The following is a 20,011-nucleotide window of genomic DNA, read 5'->3' on the forward strand; positions in this document are numbered from 1 at the left end:
GGAAATTTATGAGTTTTTGTGGGAATATCCAGGAAAATGTTCCAGAAGACAAAAGACAGAGAAACAGAAGCAAGCTTTTAGAGAGTGAAATTTAATGAAGTCAGTAAAGTCATTGCTGCACATTCACCTCTTTCTGTTTTTAAGGCATTAGTACATCTGAGACTTGTGCACGCTAAAGTGTGGATATCTGAAGTCTGCATATACATTACAGATCAGGGGTGAGCTGCAACATTGCTGCAAGGTTACGAGCATTAGTTGGTCCTAACATTAGGTCAGTGCACCACATAATCCACTGCGTCATCGTGTATTTGACTAAAGCTCAAAAACACTGAGAAACTCTAGGATTTGGTTGGATCTCTTTCAGCAGCAGTGACCTGCATTGATCTACAGGTGTCGCTCACCTGTGTTACAGCAGCAGCTTGATAGAGGTGCTCTTGTTTGCTTATGGTCAGATAATCAAGTCCATTGATTAACTGATATGGATGCAGTAACAACGCACTGAGGTTTTCACACAGTGCCTCTGCAGACTGCTCAGTGTGTAATAAATGATGACACAATGGGAAACATCACATGCTTCTCTTAGTCTCAGGTTATGTTTACCTGATTCAAATTCAAATTCAAATTTTATTTGTCACGTACACAGTGTCGAGGAGGGAAATTATTTTACTGCTATTGTTAAATAATTGTTATTGCATTAATAATATAATTTGCAGCATGGATATTGCATTCCAAGGTTTAAACAGTGTCTCTTTCAGAAAGACTGAGTTGCAGGCTGACAGGAAGTTGTATGCAGAAAGAAGCAGGAAGTTATTTTGAGCCGCAGGCTAAGACGAGGCTTTAACAATGTAACAGATAGCTTTATCATTTTATATTAAGGTTTTAGTAGAGGTTCTTGATTAAAACATTTATTTAGTAGAAGACATACACATAGTCTCAGTGAGCTTCTGGTCTGGTAAAAGGTCAGAAGTGCAACAGGTGAATTGAGAAAGAGCATGTGAGGTCAACACACACACACACACACTTTAAATTAGATTTATTTAGAGGAAGAGGTTAGTTATGTTTGGCTGTAACTACAAAATTGTCTCGGTAAAAGAGGAACCGTTTCTTGTTGTCTCGACAAGAAAGAGGAACAATTCATTTTAAGATAAGAACGGAAAGTACCAAGCCATGAAAATAGGAGATGATTTTCTGGGTGAAAAGTCATGATGATGTTGATCTGATCTATGTATAAAATGTGTCTGTGACGTATGAAGGGGCGTCAGTAAACAAACCCTGATGCTATAAAATATCTGTTCATGCTTTGATTAAGTCGAAGACTACTTCCTGTCTGCGTACAGAGTTCTCTTCCCACGCGTGTATTCATTAAAATCTTCGTTTGACTTCACCCGGCCGGATCGGTGTGGTTATTCTTCGATCACCTCTTGTACCCTTCCTCAATATTGAATCTTAACATTTGGGGGCTTCGTCCGGTTATTGAGGAGGGTGAGTTGGAGGTTTAGATGGAGAAATTTGGTGGTCTTGGGTGGTCTGACGGGCAGACATGAGTTCCAGTGGTCTAAGTGAGTGGGCATAAGCCGGCTTATCCAAAAGGTAAGGCACTACCTGTTGAATTATTTCCAAAGTGTGCCAAATTGGACATGATAAAATTTAAGTCTACTCACTGAAGTTACTGGTGGATGTCTGTTTTGATTTTGATGAAAATCTCATGAGTTGAAGCAGTTAGAGTTCTGCTAAGAAGAAATGAAAGTAGTTAAGAGTCTGATAAGAAAAGTTTAAATAATGGGTTGAAGTCCCAAAGAAATTGAGTTAGAGTCTCAAGTAGTTGGTAGGGAATTGGTTATTGTGTTGGTTAGAGTCCAAATTTGGTCATAAGAGTGGACCTGAGTGGTCATTTTGTGAGTTGGAGTCTCCATTGACCACTAGGTTGCACCTGCCTCAGTTATACACTTGTTTCGGGTGTTGATTGTTGTTTCAAAATATTATAAATTATTCTAGAACGGCAGTTCGAGTCTGCTAGGAAGCGCAGAGCCCGGAGGTTACGCTCCCTCCTTGTCGTGGACGCGCGACATTGACCTCTCGGCGAAGAGGGTTAGTTCAGTGTGGTTTAGCTGTGGGGTACAGGGCATCCCGGAATTAAGCTAGGAGTTAGAGTCTCCTTACCGTTTGCAACGGTATCTGCGCTTTTTTGGACAGGAGAAGTTGGTCTTCGGGCGTGTAACTTTAACTTAACACTTCGAGGTAAGCCTTGGCTGTGAAATGCCAAAAATAGAGCTTCAGGCAAAGTTTGGGTTGGTTGACGCTTTTAAATTGAGTTAGGGATTTTAGAAATGAGGCCAGAAACAGTTAAAGTCTTGATACTGGTTAATTGGTGGGCGGTTATTTTAAATTTGTCTAAATTGGTTAGGCGCTAAAGCTGACAGATCTGACAGTAGTTGTAAATATAAGACGTCTTTGTAATAAGAGATCTCTGTGTGTCGAGTCAGTAATGCACTGACTGCCTGCTGCTATTTTTGGAGGTGTGTGTGTGAGTGAAAATGCAAATGAGTAAGCAGTGAACTGTTTAAGCCACAGTTGGTTTTACAAATACTGCTGCAAACATTGTAGAGTGTGTGTTTAAAATGCCATTTATGTTTATTAGAGGACTATAAATAAAGTTTTGAGTTGCCGTAGTGGATGTATAGTAATTGACTGAGTTTGGATGTAGATATATAAATATATTGAGTGCACTGTATATACTTAAGACTAACACATGACTTTCAGTAGTAACTGTTCTCCAGCATTAGCTGCTGGTGGGTTTTATTTTTTCAATTTCTTGTGTGTGCGGTGAGAATTAATGGAGGTTTCAATTTTTTGTTTGTTTGTTTTTTACTTGCTTTTTTGATTATGACAAGCATGTCTAAAATACTCTTAGGAAATTGTGTTTTGAGTTATATTCTTCAACTCTAGTCACAGTTTAAGTGTGAATGCGGTGACTAGAAGGTTTTGAATGATGAATGAAGGTGTGAGAGGTATTTCTTTGGTGATGTAAAGTAGGAGGTTTTAAAGTTTGAAAGTGTTTTTAATTTAAGAGATGCATGAGTGATGTTATGAGAGTTTGAGTTTCTTTTTCTTTCAGTTTAAAACACATAAGTACATACACTTGGTACACCGGTTTACTCTTTGACTTTATTAAAACAGATGGTGTATTTGAGTTTGAATTTCAGTAATTGTATGTTGATATGGTAATTTAGTTTTATGTTAGGTGAAGGAGATGTCCATCTCTGCGTCTTGCAGGATCGAAAGTGAAAGTTGAAGGTTGTGATGTGAATGCTGTGAGTACTCGATTTGAATGATTCTGTGTGAGGTGTACAAAATACTAAATAATAATAACACTATGAAAGTTGATAGTAGAGTGAGTGCAAGGTGATGTGTGAACAGAGGAAGTCTGAGAGAGAAGTGTGTGCGTAGGCAAAATGCAGAGTGTGTGCGTGAAATAAGGGAGTATTGTTTTTTACATCAAGGTTTAGTAGAACTAAAGTAGAACGTTACAAACAAACAGATAAATAAAGTAAAATGAAGAGAGAAAATAACTGACAATTACATTAATGAATAGAAAACACACATACACAAAGTGCCATATGTGAAATTATTCTAGGAAGGAGTCAGAATTGAGATAGCTTATTATAGAGATAGTTTAACATAAGATGCAATGAAGGAAGCAGCTTACATTCCTTTAATTCCCAGAGCCAGTGTGTTCCCTCCCCTGCCCACTTGGGCCCCGTATCAGGCGAGTATGGAAGGCTGGATAGCCCATGACGGGTAAGATCCCACCTCGAAACCCTGGGACAACCTAAGGCAGGCACAGTCACGAATACTCTCGGACCTGACGGGTAAGACCGCTGGGCTAGGGTGGAGGTGGAAAGTGGCAAGTGGAGCCCTACCTTCTGGCTGAGGACAAGGAATGCTGCTATTTAAGGTAGGAAATCAGAATTTGGGTTAGTAAAGTTGGGGAGGAGAAAATTGACTGTTTAAAGGCAAAATTATGAAGGAGTCTGACACACTGTAAAAGCACCATATGCAAATTCACACACATAAACAGGAAATGCATTAAACTTATAAAGACAAGACAAGCTCATGGAGTTTAATGCATAGACACTGATTAAACCTGGCTAAGAACACAAACATAGGCAATGAAGAACAGCTTGCTATTTTGTATGAATGATACAAGGGTGTGAATGCTTAATAAAATACATTTGAGTTTGTAATTGAGGAATAGAATAAGCCATATGACAAAGGGAGTTATGAAAACGAAAAAGGGATTAAAGTAGTTTTAAAAAAAGAGTGACTTAGGAGTGCTCTCGTACTGAGTGATCAACACTAGTGATCACTGTTGGAAGAAATAAAATGATTTAATGAGTTGGGAATGTTTAAACATATGTTTCTGTTGTTACAGCTTCTTGAGAGATGATTCAGTATGCAAATTAGCTGGAGTGTGTGGTGACGAAGGAACTTCCTGAGTGTGTGTGTGACTGTGACTTTCAGGAAGAGGAAGCATAGCAGAGACGAGAAGTGCAGATTGGGGTAGGAAATTTATAGTTTAGTGATATGTTGTTGTAAGGGGGTTTTATGCTGAATTGAAGTATGTTATAGAGCATAAGGGGGTGATTTTTGTGTGCAAATTGAGTGGTTTTAATGAGACTTTTGGTGTATTGAGGAGGTGAAATTATGTGGTGGCAAGATTTGTGTGTTTAAGGTTGTTGTGGTGATGGGTTGATTCTGTCAGGTAGGTTGTTGTTGTTATTTTTGTTTTTAATAGAGGGAGTTTTAGGAAACATGGACATGTCTAAAATTGGGCCCATTATTTTGTAACAGTGCACTTAAAGAAAACCTGTCAGGTGATTTTGTTTTGTTTTTATGAGCTAACAATCAGCTCTATTTTTCATTTCTGTTTTAAGCAGGCCTGCAACAGTGAATAACGGCGCTGAAAGTTCTCGGGAGGAGCAAATATAAGGGGGCTTTCCAGATTACAATTGGCTGAGGAGAGCTACCTGTGGGGACTGATCAAGGTCGTAAGTCCCTGTAAAAAGGATTTTATGCGAGTCAATCCAGTCCAAAAGCATAAAGAAATATTTCCCTATGGAAAATAAAAATGACTGAGCTCATTTTGCTGAGGGTGGAGTATCTGATCGTGCGGGAAGCTCCACTATCAGCAAATATATGGTGTGACTGCATGTGAGTGAATGTGAGGGTGAATAAATGTGGACAAACAATTTGTTTTTACCAGAGAAAATTTCTGTTTTGTTTTATTAGGTGGGGTTAGATTATGAGATTATAGTATATTGTTGGGAGAATGCCAAATGCTAAAGGGGAAATATTTTTTGATGTAACTCAGTTACCATTAATTGTAGAAACACATGACTGATAACTGTTCTGTTTTAAGTTTATTTTTATGACATAGAGTGGATCATGAGTGGGGAAAACTGAGCAGTTTTAAGTTTTGTATAGTATCTTGACACATGAAATGTATCAAGATAAAGGGGGGTTTAGGGTTTAATAATTTAATTGTTTAATAATTTAGGATCATTTTAGGACCTTTTGGGTTTTTGATCATTTGGATATGGTAAAACTGAAACTGTTATTTTTAAGTTAAGGTTAAAGGATTAAAAGTGAACTTGTCACGGTTTGCGAGGCAAGCCGTGTGGAGTTGTAGAAAAGGACCCAAAAGGCGGCAGCTCTGGTGCAGGTGAATATTTATTTACAACGGTGGGCACAAAACAGCACTGGTGGAAAAACAAGAAACCGGAAACCTAAACTGGGTAAGCTAATAACACAAACCAGAAACGAGACGTAGGGAGACCGAGGGGAAACAACACAGACAAACCAGCAACTAGAATAACAGAAGACACAACTTAAATACACCCAGAGAACACAGGGAGATTACACACAGGTGGGGAACACAGGTGACACTGATAAACATAACGAGACAGGGCAGGAGTGAACACAACATTACGCATACTGACGAGAGACTGTCAAAGTAAAACAGGAAGTACACAGAGGTTCAGACAGGAGGAGAGAAAGCACGGGGAGAACACAGACATAACAGGCTGGGGGAAACATGGAATAAACACAAAGAGAGACGAGAGCTCATAAATACACAGAGGGGCACAAGGGGGTAAGAGTCACAAAGGAAAAACACTTAGGGAACACCACAATAGGACACCTCAGAAAACCTGGCCTAAATAAGGAGCGAAAATACAAGGAACCAAGAATACTGGGCCAACATGGCCCAGGACCATGAATCCTGTTTAGAAAATACAATGCCGGTTTTTCAAAGCTGTGAATAATTCTTAGAGGGAAAATTAGTGAGGGTTGAAGGGGTAGAACAGCTTTGATTTCTTTTTGATTTCTAGAAGTAGTGGTTATAATGTAGGCTTACACATACAGATATTATATAGGAGGTATTTTTAGGATAAAAGGGGGAGCTTATAAATAGAAATGATTTTTATACATATTGCATTTTGTGCTTTTAAAGGAGTTGTGGCTCAAATTTGTCTCTGGAGGGTCACGAGCCTTTGGCTAGCGCTATGATTAGCCAATCTACTGTGAGGATAATATGAGTTCATGAAGGATTGCACACGCTTACAGACACAGAGTTAAGAAACACACATGACAGTATTGATTCCAGGCAAAAGGCCTTAAATTCATTTAGCTTTTAACTGAACCTAAAGAAGGACCAAAGAGGAAGGAAAGCATATATTTTGGTTAAGTCTGATAAACTAGAATTAGGAGGTATTGTTACATTAAAGGGAGCAAAATGAAATAAAAAGGCTATACCAAAACAGGTGATAACATAGGAAATGTGAGGTTTTAAAATGAAGTTAGTGTTAACACATAGGAGTTGTTTCAAGGCAGCATTTAGCTATGATGAAATGTATACAGGAGTAATTGCTTATATGCTTGAACTTAATTGATTAAAGTGGTTGTTTTCTTTTGGAGTAGATTAACTTGCAGCAGCGACACCTTGTGCACAGGATGTTGATGATCAGATAAGGGAAAATAGAGCGAGCAACCGGACGTGAAACCAGCGCTTAAAAGGATTTTAAAGTGATGAGTAACGTTGAAGAGTATACATAAATATAAGTCAATAAGTTAAGAAGATAATTAGGATCATGCTTTTGATTAAAGAGTCCCAGATAGGATAAGTTAGGGAGATGCAAGAAAAGGTGTTTTGTTTCCTTTGCAGAAGATCTCGGCGACCACAGGAGGGGCGAGGATCCTGGAGATCTCGAGGTTCGAGACCACCAGAGAAGGGTCTGCGTGAGGACACAATGTATTGTGACCTCTGGTGTTCCAGAGGTCAAAAGGGGGAGTGTCGAGGAGGGAAATTATTTTACTGCTATTGTTAAATAATTGTTATTGCATTAATAATATAATTTGCAGCATGGATATTGCATTCCAAGGTTTAAACAGTGTCTCTTTCAGAAAGACTGAGTTGCAGGCTGACAGGAAGTTGTATGCAGAAAGAAGCAGGAAGTTATTTTGAGCCGCAGGCTAAGACGAGGCTTTAACAATGTAACAGATAGCTTTATCATTTTATATTAAGGTTTTAGTAGAGGTTCTTGATTAAAACATTTATTTAGTAGAAGACATACACATAGTCTCAGTGAGCTTCTGGTCTGGTAAAAGGTCAGAAGTGCAACAGGTGAATTGAGAAAGAGCATGTGAGGTCAACACACACACACACACACTTTAAATTAGATTTATTTAGAGGAAGAGGTTAGTTATGTTTGGCTGTAACTACAAAATTGTCTCGGTAAAAGAGGAACCGTTTCTTGTTGTCTCGACAAGAAAGAGGAACAATTCATTTTAAGATAAGAACGGAAAGTACCAAGCCATGAAAATAGGAGATGATTTTCTGGGTGAAAAGTCATGATGATGTTGATCTGATCTATGTATAAAATGTGTCTGTGACGTATGAAGGGGCGTCAGTAAACAAACCCTGATGCTATAAAATATCTGTTCATGCTTTGATTAAGTTGAAGACTACTTCCTGTCTGCGTACAGAGTTCTCTTCCCACGCGTGTATTCATTAAAATCATCGTTTGACTTCACCCGGCCGGATCGGTGTGGTTATTCTTCGATCACCTCTTGTACCCTTCCTCAATATTGAATCTTAACAACAGTCATACACAGTACGATATGTAGTGAAATGCTTGGACAACTGCTCGTGACCTAAAGAAAACAAAAAAGGAAAAGGCTATGAATAAGATAGGAAATAAATATGAAAAATTAAAAAGGGTAAATTTAACTAAGAAGGAATAAAATATAAATTAAGGTTAAAAATGAAATAACTGTACAACACAAATTAGAATGAAGGGTAAATTTAACTGGGAGAACAAGCTAAAATATATAAATTAAAGTTGAAAATAAAATAACTGTACAACAAAATACACAATATAGAACTATATAAGAATGTATGAAGAAATATAAATAAATATATACACAATAACAGCAGCATATACACAATAACAGCAGCGTGATTTAAGTAATGAAGTGAAAACAATGTCCAGAAAGTCCAGTGTGTGTGTAAGGACTGTATGTGTGGGTCAGGACTGTGTGGTGGTGTGATTGAGAGACCGTATCGCCTGCGGGAAGAAGCTCGTCCTCAGTCTCTCTGTGTTGGTCTTCAGGGAGCGGAATCGCTTTCCTGACCTCAACAGAGAGAACAGTCTGTTGTTGGGATGGCTGAGGTCCTTCACGATCTTCCTGGCCTTGGTCCAGCACCGCCTGCTGTAGATTGAGTGCAGGTCAGGGAGCTCGGAGCGGATGGTGCGCTCAGCTGACCGCACAACCCTCTGTAGAGCTCGTCTGTCCTGCATGGTGCTGTTCCCGAACCAGGTTAAGATGTTTCCCGTCAGGATGCTCTCTATGGTGCAGGAGTAAAAGTTCCTGAGCACCTTGGAGGGCAGTTGGAAGTCTCTCAAGCGTCTGAGGTGGTAGAGACGCTGACGGGCCTTTTTCACCACGGTGTTGATGTGACAGGACCATGACAGGTCCTGCGTGATGTGAACTCCGAGGTATTTGAAGCTGTCCACTCTCTCCACTGGGCACTCGTTGATGACGGGGGTCTGGTAGTTCCTCTCCTGCTTAGTGCTGAAGTCCACTATCAGCTCCTTTATCTTACTGACGTTTAGAAGGAGGTTGTTCCTCTGGCACCAGTTCTCCAGATTCCTAATCTCCTTCAGGTAGGCCGTCTCGTTGTTATCAGAGATCAGGCCCACCACGACGGTGTCGTCAGCAAACTTGATGATGGTGGTGGAGCTGGTAGTGGCCACACAGTCATATGTGTACAAAGAGTACAGCAGGGGGCTCAGGACACACCCCTGGGGGGCTCCAGTGCTGAGAGTGGTGGAGGCTGAGACATGTCCGCCCATCCTTACTGCCTGTGGTCTGCCAGTTAGGAAGATTCTGTGACTTGCTGAGCCTCACCTGAGTTTTTATTGTGTGGACCTTGTTTTTCATAGAAGGTAAATGTGTGTACCAACTTGCACTTTAAATGTTCCACAGTCCCTGCAGAATGAACACGGTGGCTCCGTCCGTGCAGTTGCTGCACTAACATCAGTGCAATCAGATCCCATAGTCTTGAGACTGTGTTTCATCCAAAGTCCCTCTCTTCCTTCCTGCAGACAGTCACAGCACTTCCTGTGAGTCTGCATTAATCTGTACATTGTTTACGGGACACTCATTACCTGCTGTAAGTACAAATGTTTGGGATCCATGCATGAATCTTAACTATCCCGTCCTCAGATTCATGCATGAACAGAAGATACTCTGAGCTTCACTGAGGATCAAACAGTTTATTTATTTATTTGCTCTTAGACATTTTAAACACACATTTTCTACAATCTTAAAACAAAGTGCTTCAGCTATGTTTACAAAGGTGCACAAAAAAAAAAGAGCTTACAAGCTGTTCAGAAACAAGATTTCAGATTTTAGTGCGTGAAAAGAAGCCGCGGGCGCCGACCTGCTCGCTGCTGGTTTAGTCAGTCCTTCAGCTCACAAATGTTATCAGGATCAAACCAGAGGAAAGCCCGGCTTGACCCGATGACCAGACAACAATAACACAACAGCTGTCCAACAGCTGCACACACACACGTCACTATAAGAGTTTAGAAACAGGAGTAAGTCATGTGACCTGCAAACCACCACAGAAAGACATTGATCCTCAGTTCAGAGCATGTATTTGTGTTCTCAAGTTTAACATCTTTATTCACTGGAATGGTGATTAAGCTTCAGCTCCACAAACAACTTTCTGCTGCTTCTGTGTGAAGATGTCGGATCTGACCTGCAGCCAGGAGCTTTTGTACCCCCCCTGCTGGCTGTGAGGGTTACTACATGCACTGTACGAGGAGGTGAACCTCCGTGCTGAGAACAGAGGGAGGTTTATTCTCTGGAGGTTTAAAGGTCTCATGAGTCCTGTGTGAGTGATGAAATGCAGGAGAGGAGCAGGAGAAGGAGGTGGAAAAGCGTCTAACTCTGCCCATTGCTGCTACTGATGTTGTTCTTGCTGTTCTTGGACGTCTTGTTGCCACCGCTTGGAGGCATTTTCTGCTCGTCTCCGGTGAGCAGAGCTTTAATCTCTGACGGAATCTTGCCCTGATCCATGGCCGAACACCACTGCTTGTACTGCAGGAGGACGACAGGAGACAAGTGAACAGCAAGTTAACAGTCTATATACGATGAATATATATGACGAGCATTTGACCTGACCTTCATCGTGTTGTCATAACCACTGGAAACTAAAAGCACAGCTGAAGTTAAACTCCTGACTCATCGCCCAGAGAGCTGCAGTTGTACCTGTCCAGGTGACTGCGGTCGTGTTTTTACTCTCAACAGAAACTGGGTGAAGTAATGTTAATTGTGACATGGGGTGGCTGTAGCTCAGGTGGCAGAGCAGGTCAGTCACTAATCAGAAGGTCGGTGGTTCGATCCCAGGCTGCATTCTGGCTGCATGCCAAATATCCTTGGGCAAGATACTAACCCCATGTTTGCCTACTGGTGGTGGTCAGAGGGCCCGGTGGCGCCTGTATCCGGCAGCCTCGCCTCTGTCAGTGCGCCCCAGGGCAGCTGTGGCTACAATGTAGCTTGCTATCGCCAGTGTGTGAATGTGTGTGTGAATGTAGTGTAAAGCGCTTTGGGGTCCTATGGACTAGAAAAGCACTATACAAATGCAGGCCATTTACATTTGTGTGCGCCCCATTTTCAAACTTTATTTAAATACCAGGAAACGGAGCGTAGAGAGACTTGTGTGTTTAAACTGGGAGTGTCTGACCTCTGTGGTCGGTGTTATGAAGCTTCTCTTTGGCACAGAGCTCAATCATGTGTTTGAAATCTGAGTTCATGTCTAACTGGTGTTGTCTCACCATCTCAAGCTCCTCCCGCAAGGCGCAGATGGCTCTCTCCTTACTGGAAACCAACTCCTCCAGGTACTGGTACCTTAGCTTCTTCCGGGCTCGGCACTCGCGGGCGCTCTGCCGGCTTCGCTCCAGTTTGGCCTTCAGGTCGATTTTGGCAGGTTTACGGCCGCGTTTTCCCGGCTTCTTCACTTTGCCCGCCATCTGATGACAAGCAGACACGAGCGATAAATTAGACACAGGACAGAGACACCACCAGCAGACACCACCAGGTCTGTTAATGTGCTTTGAGCAGAGAGGTGATACCTGTTATTTCTGACTGGATTGGTTGAGCCAGCTCACACACAGAACGCCTGGATGTGCTAAAGTTCATTTACAGTGAAAGCTCTCAAATTAGCTTCCAGACTAGACCTGAATGAGCAGAGTTGGCAAAAGTACACACATTCTCTACAATACTACTGTTAAAAAAATACTCCAGTAAAAGTTGAATTTTTATTCAAGTAAAAGTAAAAAAAAAGTACCAGCTCTGAAATGTACTCAGAGAAAGAAAAAGTAGCTCCTCAAAGAACATTTCCTCCACCTATTTTTATGCAGCATTGACTGAGCCTTGTGTTATATGAATGTCATGACATAACAATATTAGTCGATATGAATACAAACTTTATTTCAGTCTAAATTTTATTTCCAATAATTGTACTCAGCTTGAATCGGTTAAGTAGAACATGAACAGGAAGGAAAATAAAAACTCTTTTCTGGTGCCTGCATTGTAGAGGGTGACTTTACTTTTAAACAACAAAATGAATGCAGTCAGGGGCTAGAGTGGATTCAGCAGGTGGGTGAACACTAAAATCAGTTTTAATTGCTCAGTGTTGGGGAAAAAATATCATAACTCACTATAATTTCTACTGAGAGCTCCAGTAAATTTTCTTAGTGTACAGGTTGTGATCAGCCGACCTGCTGCTCTTTGTGGATTTACACACCTGAATTCAACCAGATGTGAGCAGATGTTTCATGAGTTGTCCTGGCTGATTTCCATACACTCACAGTACACTGTTTATGCTGTCTTTATATTAGACACTATAAAGTTGGTATGAAGGTGGAATTCAGTGAATGAGTCTCAGCATCATAAGTTAAAATTCAAATGACTCTCTGCTACACTTCATGTAAAGTAAATCTGACCATGGAACCACAGCCACTGTGCACCAGTCACATACTGTTCTTTACTTTAAATCCATCACAGTACAGCAAACTAAGCTGTTTATCCTGCACTAACCTGCAGATGATTTTCATGCAGGCCTTAAATAACACAGTTAAGTCTACCTCAGTTTGTTTAGCATGTTTCACAATATGAAAAAACACAGTTGCACATGTACAGACCCAATATCTGATTGGATAACATACTTGATGAGGACTTACGAGTAAGCTTTAAATGAGCCGTCCTTTTAAATCTAAGCTCTCTTCTTCGTTTCCTGTCCTTTCTTATCTTTCTCCATCTCTGAGTGTAGTTACCCCTCTTTCTTTTCTCTCCCTGTGAAATACAGAAGCTGGACCTTTAGCTAGCAACTGTGTGACAAACTGCACACAAACAGTTCGTGTGTTTGCTGATGTTTGTTAAAGTGCTGCATTTCAAATTACCTAACACAAAATGTTACTCCCTTTATCCTCGCTCCTCTTCAGTAGCTAGCTAGATGCTGAAGTACTGTGAACACAACCTATGGACACCTGCAGTCGTTCTAGTGTTGTGTTAAAAAAAAAAAAATTTAAAAACGTAATAAATGAATAAATAAATCAAAACTCCGGCCCACTGTAACCCCTGACTACATCTCTTTTTATGCCACATCGCCTGGTGATTAATAAACGAATGGGATTTCCTTTTATGTGTTTCTGTTTAGGCTCAGATTGGTTTTAAGTTTGGAGGCTCGCAGTGACTGAAATAATGACTCCCCTCAAATCAGTTAAAGGAAAAGTAACGAGCCTGTCTGAAACAGTGACGAGTAGAAAGTTAAGATATTTGTTTAAACATGCAGGGAGTAAAAGTTAAAAACTAGTCAGAAAAAAAACCTACTTAAGTAAACTACAGATACAGTAACAAAGTATTTCGTTACTGTATCATCCAACAAGTACGACTGACTTCTACTCACCAATCAGAACACTGGAAAACAGCGTCAGCAGTCCTGAAGTCCCTCAGACCTCGGTGTGAGGACAGCAGGAAGGTTTTTTTTTAATAATATCTGACAGCTGATGAATATCAGCATTAAATAAATAAACTTCTTGTGAGCTGCAGACAGTTTACAGCAGGTTTGTTGTTCTATAAATAATAATTTCTTATCCTTCCTGAAATAAACATGTTTACGGCACGGGGAGCTAACGTAACCTCGGTTAGCACACAGGATACACAGCTGTAATCTAGCCCATTAAAGTGATTCCTTCTTTAACCTCCTAAGACCCGAACTCTTCCACTGCATGCATTTTTAATTTCTCTTTGATATTTGGGTATATTGGGGCCCGATGAATGTAAAAACAATTTTTGTTTTTAAGAAAAATGAGAGCCATATAAGAGCATAGTCGTTTAAAATTTTGATAGACCAGTAGCAGTATAATGTCCTTGTAAGTGGATATCAGGCCCTTGTAGAGCAAAATTCAGTATTTTGGTCTAAACAACCCAAAATGTGATGTCCACATATGTGGACGGCAGGTCATAGGAGGTTAACGACACTATCGACACTGACAAAGGTGAAGTGACCAGACGTTGACTAGTTAAAGCTACTAATTAGTACCCCGCAGTTTCCTTTAGCCGTTAGCAGTCCTTAGCTAGCTCACCTTGTTGTCTTCCATGTTGCTAACGCGCAGGCTGCCGTTAGGTCCGCTCAGAGATCACACTGTGTTCCCGGAAGTCTGGACGGAACGAACCGGCTCGGTATCATCAGCGAGGGCTCCAGAAGCAGCTCATCAATCAGTCTGATCACCGATCAGTCTGACAGCTCCCTGCTTTGTTTACATCTGCTGACGTCTACGCGTTTACGTCACTTTTTTTTTTTTACAACCAAAACTTTATTAAATAAAATAATGGAACAAAGACAGCTACCACTAAACCGGAAATAGTGAGATGGTAAAATAAATAAATAACGTCAAACCCGAGTAAATAGTCAGATAAAAACGAATTCTATTCTTAACAAGTATATTAAAATATATCTGACACACTCAAACGTTTAATGTTCAGAAGCCAAATATTAACAATTCGAAAATCTGTAAGTTAGCAGTAACAAATTATATTTATATGTAATAAATAAGCTCCAGCTTTAGTTTAATATATTGAATGTATTTATACCATTTTATATGTTTAATGTGCATAAACAGTATATCTACTTAAACCCTAGTGTAATCAAATAAGTTACCACGCCTTGTGATATCGCCTTTAAAAAGCTTGTTCATTTTACTCTGGTGAAGAAATGAATTGTTGTGATATCGTCTTCATGATTTGCAGTAGAGCACAGAGCAGGTCTTGAAAAGTGCGTTCTCTAACTACACGATAAAACTCTGGGTTTCCCAAAATGAGGGAACAATAAAACTTACAATAAAACCTGTTCCCTTTTCCTTTCCCAACCCTCCTCTGACCAGAAATTCTCACTTTTCACAATGACGGTCTGAATTTGGACGCTCAGTTAAAGTTTCAGTCTGAGATCACGCCATGTGAATGGGTGAAGTTGTTTTTTAGAATCTCATAATTTGGATCTCAAAAGTAAAATGCTTTAATGTCTCTCTGATGAGTTTTGCCTCTAAAATTTAAAAAGTCTCCTCAGTAAATTAAATATCAAACTTTAGAATCTGAGGCTGAAAGTTCACAGTTAAGAGGTGAAAGTTCACACTATTTACCCAAATGCTTTAAGAAGTTGATACTACAGATATATTTTTCAACCTTTGATGTTTTAAATAAAGTTTTTCACCTGCATTCTGCCGTCATCTGGTGTAAAGAAAACAGAATAATATGAAGAAGGTTTGTAAGGGTCGCTGTTGTCACAGAGAACAGACGGTCAGTGTGTGCAGGACAGAAACTGATGAAGAGTCTGAGCTCATCTTTACTGCTCAGTCTTCAGTATACACCAATTCACTGTTGGATATAAATGCACATATATTTTATTATTTTACTTAAAGTCTTTAAAGAGCCATAACTTATAACCATAACCACCTCTCCTCTTCCACAATCATCTCATCATCACATTCAGAGGGTTAGAATTCATTCATTCATTCATTCATTCAATTATTTATATTAAGAAAACACATCCTGCTGTCCCTGAGAGTGGATTCTATGATGACATCTCCTCACAGGCCAAAGGGTCAAATGTATGTTAATCTACCCATGACCTGCTGACTAATCCTGTTACATCAGCTGCTGGAAATTTAGAGGAAATGAAGATTATGTTGTGGAAGAAGGTTATACAAATATCAGAGCTTCTGTTCTGAGTTTACTTCCTCAGGAAGCTTTAGTGGGATTAGCACAAAGAGACATGGAGAGCAATCATGGTGGATCCTGCTGAGACTGTTCAGGTGAAGTATGAAGTCATCAGGCTACTGTTACACACACTTTGTTCATTCCTCTGATGTCACTGACAGTAGATGTTATTTTAAAGATCATGCCAAGTTCTGTCATGATACGTGTGAACACGTGTGAAGAGAGCCAGAGATTAATAACTTAACAATAACTAATGATTAAATGCAGAGAGGTGTATAAGCACATAGTGTGTGAAGAAGAAACACTCAGTGAATCATAGTGTAGCACCCAACCCATGTAGCTAGTATTCAAATTAGATCAAAGGGGTGTTGTAGCACTGAGTAGGGCCGTGGGTTCTTTAATTTAGTGGCTTGCCCTACTAACCTGTAATGCTGATGTACCAGATAACACTTCAGAAAGTGCAAACTGTCAGTAATGCCTGGGGTTGCTGTCGGTGAGGCAGCTCTCTATGCTCCTCCTGTAGGCCTCCTTGCCATGTTTGATGCCCCTGCTACGTTGGCTCATGCAGTGCTGTACAGGGAACTATCCCTGTTCTGATTAGAGCCTGTACTCCACTTGTCAACCAAGGTTTTCCATTAGGAACAACCCAGATGGTTTTAGTCACTGTCACAGTCTCTACGAAGCACTTAATGTAGAAAAGGACTGACTGATGATAAGCCAATATTGGAGAATTCTGCTCTCCCTTTCTAGTCCCTGTCAGTACTCTTGCTGCATTTTGTATTAACTGAAGGCTTTTCATCAAACTTTTAGGACATCCTGATAATAACGAATTACAGTAGTTCATCCTAGAAGTAATAAATGCATGAACTAGTTTGTTCAGCGTCACTCTGACACAGGATATTTCTAATTTTAGAGATATTTCAGAAATGGAAGACACAAAACAAGACACAAGAAGACACAGGCTTACATATTTGTTTAATTAGTGCATTAAAGGACATATCCTGGTCAAAAATGATTCCAAGATTCAAATGTCCAGCTGGGATAACCACATTTACTCAGAGCCTTCTTGATATGTTCTTCTGCTTCCCTGGGCCCTGTGTCTGTAGGGATGCTGTTCACTCTGTGTTGTAGTGTCCTAATGACACCCAGTTTGTGCTCCAGTGGATAATGAGAGTCAAACCTTAAATACTGATCTGATTTACGGTATACATCGACTTTTAAATGTCCCCCATTATTGATGGAAATCTCACAGTCTAAGAAGGCTAACCTGCTACTTTTCATATTCTCCCCAGTGAATTTGATGTCTTGGTCCATTGAGTTAATGTGACCACTGAATCGTGGTATGTCCTGAGATTTAATTTTCACCCAGGTTTCAGCCACATACCTGAACTAATGACTTGGGGGTGTTCCAGGGTAGCATAACAGAGCCATCTTTTCCACTTCTTCCATGCACAAGTTGGCCACAATGGGTGAAACTGAGGAACCTCAGTTAGCACTGGAACCCTAGGTAGTACTGACCCTTGTATGTGAAATAGGTGGAATGAAGACAGTTCCAAAAGCAAACACACTTGGTCTATGCTGAAGAGTGGTCCTGTTGCTGAGGTTGGGGTCATCCTGTAATCTCTTACGAACTACCTTCAATGCTTCCGTGACTGGGATGCAAGTGAAGAGAGATGTAACATCGTACGAGACCATGGTTTCATCTGCCTCCATAATGACGTCTCTCACCTTCTCAACAAAATCTAAGGTGTTCTGGATGTGGTGTTCAGAGCTGCCTACCAACAGGTTGAGCATCAAAGCCAGAAACTTTGAGATGTTATAGGTGACCGAGTTGATCATACAGACAAGTGATCTTAAAGGTACACCCCTAGAAATAGCCTGTGGTATGCGGTCCGGTCAGTAGCGTTATCTTGTTCTACCTGCTCCAGAAAATCTATCACCCTGTTCCTGTAGTCACTTCCTGGGTCTTGTTTCTGGGCTCATGAGTATTTTTGTCACTGAACAAATTTTCTCATGATAGTCTATATGGTTTAGCAAAACTGTGCACCTACCCTTGTCTGGCAGAAGGATGATAATGTTGTCATTACTAACTGATGTAAGTGCCTTCCTCCTTCATGCTGATGTTGGATGCTGGGGGCTTTGCATTGCTGAGACATGCAGAAACTTTCGTCCGCAGCTGCTCTGCTTCTATGTCTGCAATGTTGTTGTTTCAAATTTCTCTTTCTGTGGCTGTGATCAGTTCAACTAGTGGGATTTGCTTCGAGAAGCTGGTCAGGGACTTCGTTTGCTCTTCACTACCCGACTCACTGGACCCTCTACAATTTGCATACTGCCACAACAGGTCCACTGATGACGCCATAGCCCTGACACTACACACTGCCCTGTCACACCTGGAGAAGAGAGACACGTATGTGAGAATGCTGTTTGTAGATTACAGCTCAGCATTCAACACCATCGTTCCCTCGAAGCTGGACAGGAAACTGCAGGATCTAGGACTGAGCAGCTCCCTCTGCAGCTGGATCCTTAGCTTCCTGTCTGACAGACGCCAGGTGGTCAGACTGGGCAGCATCACCTCATCCTAATGAACACTGGTGCTCCACAGGGGTGTGTACTGAGCCCTCTCCTGTACTCACTCTACATCTACGACTGCACGGCCACTAACAACTCCAACGTCATTGTGAAGTTTGTGGACGACACTACAGTGGTGGGTCTTATCACCAACGGTGATGAGACGGCCTACAGGGAGGAGGTCAGCGCCCTGACCTACTGGTGTTAAGACAACCATCTCACCCTCAACGTCGCAAAGACAAAGGAGCTGATAGTGGACTTCCAGAGGTGCAGAGAAGTACACACCCCCAGCACCATCAACGGCGCTGCTGTGGAGAGAGTGAGCAGCTTCCGGTTCCTTGGTGTACATCTAGCTGAGGATCTTACGTGGTCAGGACACATAAACAAAACAGTGAAGAAGGTGCAGCAGCGCCTCTTCTTTCTCAGGAGACTGGAAAGATTTGGCATGCATCCTCAGGACCTTCTACCGCTGTGCCATTGAGAGTATCCTCACTGGATGCATCACCACCTGGTATAGCAACAGCACCGCTTACAACCGCAAAGCTCTCCAGAGAGTAGTGCAATGTTCTGAACGGATAATTGGAGGTGAGCTTCCCTCCCTCCAGGACATCTACAGGAAGCGGTGCCTGAGGAAAGCGGGGAGGATCATCAAGGACTCCAGTCACCCCAGCCATAAACTGTTCAGACTACTTCCATCAGGAAGGAGGTTCTGCAGCATCCGGTCCAGTACCAGCAGACTGAGAGACAGCTTCTTCCATCAGGCCATCAGACTGCTGAACACTTCATAGACACCTCAGCTTCACTACTGGAACTTCAACATTATGCACTCCACACTGTATATAAATGCCACTGTTTTGCACATGTCCAACTACCAACCTCTGTATATTTTATTTTATTGTTTACTCTATTTAATTTGTAAAATATGTATACACACACACACACACACGTAGAAAAACATATTTAGTATACACATCCAGTAATGCATACATTCTTATATTGTACATATATTTATTACTCTCAGATTTAGCCATTCTTATATTTTGCTTGTTTTATGTTATTGTATTGTTGCACAACTCTGTTGCTTGTGAAACTCGCACACAAGAATTTCATTCGCATGTACTGTACCAGTGTACCTGCACTTGTGACGTGACAATAAAAGTGATTTGATTCGATTTGTCTCTGCATCACAGATACCACCATGACTGTCACATTCACTTGCCGTTCCTCCTCAGGTGTGGCTGTTATCTTGACTGTACCTGTACTACATTAGAGCTACGATCAAACCTCTTCATGCAGTGTGATTCTAACTGGTTGCTATGGTTATACCTCTGACCTCTGTACCTCCTGCGGTACCATTAGAGAAAGGGATGTAGTGAAACACTGTGTCAGAATAAAAGACATAACACTGATATTATTTTTCAGGCTTACCGTTTAGAGCAGCTGCGAGGCAGAACATGTGAGCCCATCACTACTCTCTGTGCTCGTTGATCAGATCCTAATCTCTGGTCTGCTTCAGCAATCAGCTTCTCTCTGAATCGAACTGAGCTGCCAATCTTCTCACAGCTTGTTCACGCGTGTTTTAGCGTTCGTTACTTTAGAT

The 20,011-nt window shown here is 41.1% G+C and overlaps 1 protein-coding gene across 1 annotated transcript; it reads right to left on the minus strand.

Annotated features, from left to right (window-relative positions):
• Positions 1-9,823: 9,823 nt before the first annotated feature.
• Positions 9,824-14,435, minus strand: crebl2 (cAMP responsive element binding protein-like 2). The gene is made up of 3 exons (XM_026147986.1): positions 14,214-14,435; positions 11,403-11,597; positions 9,824-10,665 (listed from the first exon to the last, which is right to left on the minus strand). Exons 1-3 carry the CDS (start codon positions 14,226-14,228, stop codon positions 10,510-10,512), a joined length of 366 nt encoding a protein of 121 aa, XP_026003771.1. The 5' UTR covers positions 14,229-14,435; the 3' UTR covers positions 9,824-10,509.
• Positions 14,436-20,011: the final 5,576 nt, after the last annotated feature.

Source organism: Astatotilapia calliptera, chromosome 17, assembly GCF_900246225.1.
Source record: "Astatotilapia calliptera chromosome 17, fAstCal1.2, whole genome shotgun sequence".
Taxonomy (NCBI): domain Eukaryota; kingdom Metazoa; phylum Chordata; class Actinopteri; order Cichliformes; family Cichlidae; genus Astatotilapia; species Astatotilapia calliptera.

Excerpts from the sequence above, each read along its gene's own strand:
- crebl2 (XM_026147986.1), bottom strand. Across the intron at positions 10,666-11,402 it reads TGCGGGAGGAGCTTGAGATG|TACAAGCAGTGGTGTTCGGC; the intron begins GTGAGACAACAC and ends GTCCTCCTGCAG.